At 39.8% G+C, this 2963-nt stretch overlaps 1 protein-coding gene across 1 annotated transcript; it reads left to right on the top strand.

Moving 5' to 3' along the window:
- The first annotated feature begins 500 nt into the window (after positions 1-500).
- On the top strand, positions 501-1085 carry ARL14 (ADP-ribosylation factor-like 14). The gene has a single exon (XM_010293496.1). The coding sequence runs from the start codon at positions 501-503 to the stop codon at positions 1083-1085; it is 585 nt and encodes a 194-aa protein (XP_010291798.1).
- The last annotated feature ends 1878 nt before the right edge of the window (positions 1086-2963 follow it).

The following is a 2963-nucleotide window of genomic DNA, read 5'->3' as shown; positions in this document are numbered from 1 at the left end:
CTTTTCCAAAACACACGTGGATGCAGTAATAAAGGGATTTATCTCTGAGTTCACACTGAAACAGGGCCGACAGCTAGCGGTTCCCTGGACCATGGGATTAGGGAGTATAACCAGGCTGCTGCTGGTTCGCTACACACAATTCTACACTGTAAGGAGTTCTGAAACGGTCATGTAAGTGTGGTTCACCGTTCAAACACGTTTGAAGACTGTAACCTTTGCACTTGTGACCAACTGGTACGTTACTCATAGTTGTTCCACCCACAGGCTTGGCACTGAGCATTACAGCTTCATAAGTACTGTTTGCGTATTATCAGGCTGATAAAAGCCAGCATGTATTTGTACAGAGCTTTTACTTACTTTTCGTAGTGCAAAGCTGCTTATTCCCCTTCCTCTTCCTTACTCTTCGTGCTTCATCTCAAGGAGGAGGAGAGATTTACTGACAAAAATTGGCTTCACGGAAGGCGGCGAATTCCAGTTTTAAAGACTTACTAGAGGCACAAATGGGCCTCCACAACACCAAACACTCCAAAGTCAAGCAAGCTAATATACTGATGTTAGGGCTTGATTCTGCGGGAAAATCGACACTGTTGTACAAGTTCAAGTATAACGATGTTTTTCTAACAATTCCAACAATTGGCTTTAATGTTGATATGATTGAAACCAGGAAAGATTTTACATTGACCTTGTGGGATGTTGGAGGACAAGAGAAAATGAGACAGGTTTGGTGCGATTTCCTGGAAGACACAGACGGATTGCTGTATGTTGTGGACAGCTCTGATAAGCAACGTCTGGAGGAATCAAAGAAAGAATTTGAACTCATTTTAAAGAATGAATTTATAAAAAACGTACCAGTCATCATGCTAGCGAACAAGCAGGATTTGCACGGAGCTTTGAACGCTGAGGAAATTACCAGGAGATTCAACATGAAGAAGTACTGCAGTGACAGAAACTGGTACGTACAGCCCTGTTGTGCTCTCACAGGAGAAGGTTTGTCAGAAGCTCTGCAAACACTAACCACATTTGCAAAACACTACAGCAGGTCAAAGGAGACTTCTACAATCTTTAAGGAAACCAAAACACAGTAAGAATTTCTATCATCAAATTGTGGTGAACTTTAATCAACATATTTTGTTGGACAGACTAAATCTGAAAATACTGGATTCTGGAGAACTCTTATAAGTAAATATTTATAAAGAACTCTGACAATATACCTGCAGATGCTTCTGAGATACTACTCTGCAGCATTTTATCAGTGATCGTGTACTCGGGGTTATTCAGCTCAGAAGTGTGGCTGTTGAACGATGAAAAAGGTGGAGAGGAGCTTGTGAATTTTAGCAAGTGGAAACAAAATAGGTGAGCAGTGCTTAAAATGCTTAAATCAAGTTATTTTGTCAAGATGCAAAATAGCCGAGTCGTTTGTTCAGCAAGAGAAGCAATAGAGAAAATGATGTTTTGTAATAAATGTGCCGTGGATGTATTTTTCATGTAAAAATATAGCCGTTTTAGAGCTTGTACTGTCAGTTATGTACAAGAGCACCTATGAATCTGAAATACTTGTTGGATATTATTGCATTCTAGAACCAATTACTCCAAACAGATTTTAACAAACAGGATCTGCTCCTCATCAAGCCACAGACGAAACAGAGACCCAGTGCTGTTTGTAAGGTGTAGGTCTGATGTCCCTGTGTTACAGATCTCCATGTACCTATTTCTTTCCTATTTTCTATCCTTTAGGCAAGAGCAGAGCGATGGAAGCCAGTATGGGATCAGTCCAGCAAAGCGCTGATCCCCGTTGGTTTTGGGGTGGGGGATAAAGGGGAAGGAATGGGAGGATTGGCTCCTTGGTTGTTTTTTGATGGATCTTGATGGACCCTGTCCTGCCTGTACTGAAGCCACCTGAAATTTTATTACTGATAAATTTAAGTTTGATTAAATTTGTCATAAGTGGCACAGAATTGCTAATCCTATTACTACAGTTCGTAGAAAAAAAATCCAAATTAAATTTCTGTTGAGATTTCCTGATTCATGAAGGAGTGAATCAGTACTCTGAATGCCATTAAAGCAACAAAGGATTGAGAACTAGAAGACTAATTGAACTGAATCAACCATGAAAACAGTTTAAACACCAAAGCTGAAAAGTTAATAGGGCCTGCTCTTTTAAAAGCAAGAGAAAAGAGACCATCTAATTATTGGTTATACAGTCGCAGAAAATCCAGCCCAATTATTTCTTCCTTCTTGAGCAATGTCTGCAGAGGTAGGATGCTCCAGTGGTTAGGATGCTTGCTTAGATAGCTGGATTTTTTTTTTCCTCTGTCTACCACAATCTTTGACCACAGGCAAGTCATTCACACACCCCGTGCCAAGGCAGTCCCTTGGCAAAATGAACTTCTCAGTTACGCGTTCTGAAAAAGCTGTGGCAAGGGTCAGCTTGTGAGCCTTTCTCCTGCCACAGAATGATTATGCCAAGCAATTCACGTAAGAAATGTACATTTAGTTCTTACTAATAAACGGGCAGGAATTTCAAGTTATAGAAGGGTGAAGCAGCAAGAAAAGCACCCAGACGTACCCTGTTGTCTCATGCATATATTATTCAAAGGCAAAAGATCATCAGGTGAATTTGCTGAAATAGTAAACAAAGGAAGGTTTCTCAACAGAAGCTGTTATTAATACTGACAGTAATGACCATGGGCTAAATCCTGAGTCATGTTCAGACTCCATTTCTAAAAGGAGAGCAAGTATTTAGACTTGCCATTGCCTGGTCTGATGATTTAGGCACAATATGAAATATCATCTTCTGTCCCCAAAAAGATTTTTAAAACTCTACAACAACAGGAACAATTCGATGTGGAAAAATGTAGTATTTGAGATCGGTACATTTATAATCATTTGCATGCATACGTTACATATTGAATTCTCCCACTAGTTTAATCTAATCATGTGCCTATTATAAATCTGCATCTAGT

The sequence above is a fragment of the Phaethon lepturus genome, unplaced genomic scaffold (assembly GCF_000687285.1).
Source record: "Phaethon lepturus isolate BGI_N335 unplaced genomic scaffold, ASM68728v1 Scaffold34510, whole genome shotgun sequence".
In the NCBI taxonomy this organism is placed as follows: Eukaryota; Metazoa; Chordata; class Aves; order Phaethontiformes; family Phaethontidae; genus Phaethon; species Phaethon lepturus.
The sequence above is the reverse complement of the archived record's forward strand: the minus strand, read 5'-3'. Positions and strand labels throughout refer to the sequence as shown.

What these genes read in the sequence shown, in the direction of transcription:
- ARL14 (XM_010293496.1), top strand. Translation starts at nt 501, where the DNA reads ATGGGCCTCCACAACACCAAACACTCCAAAGTCAAGCAAGCTAATATA.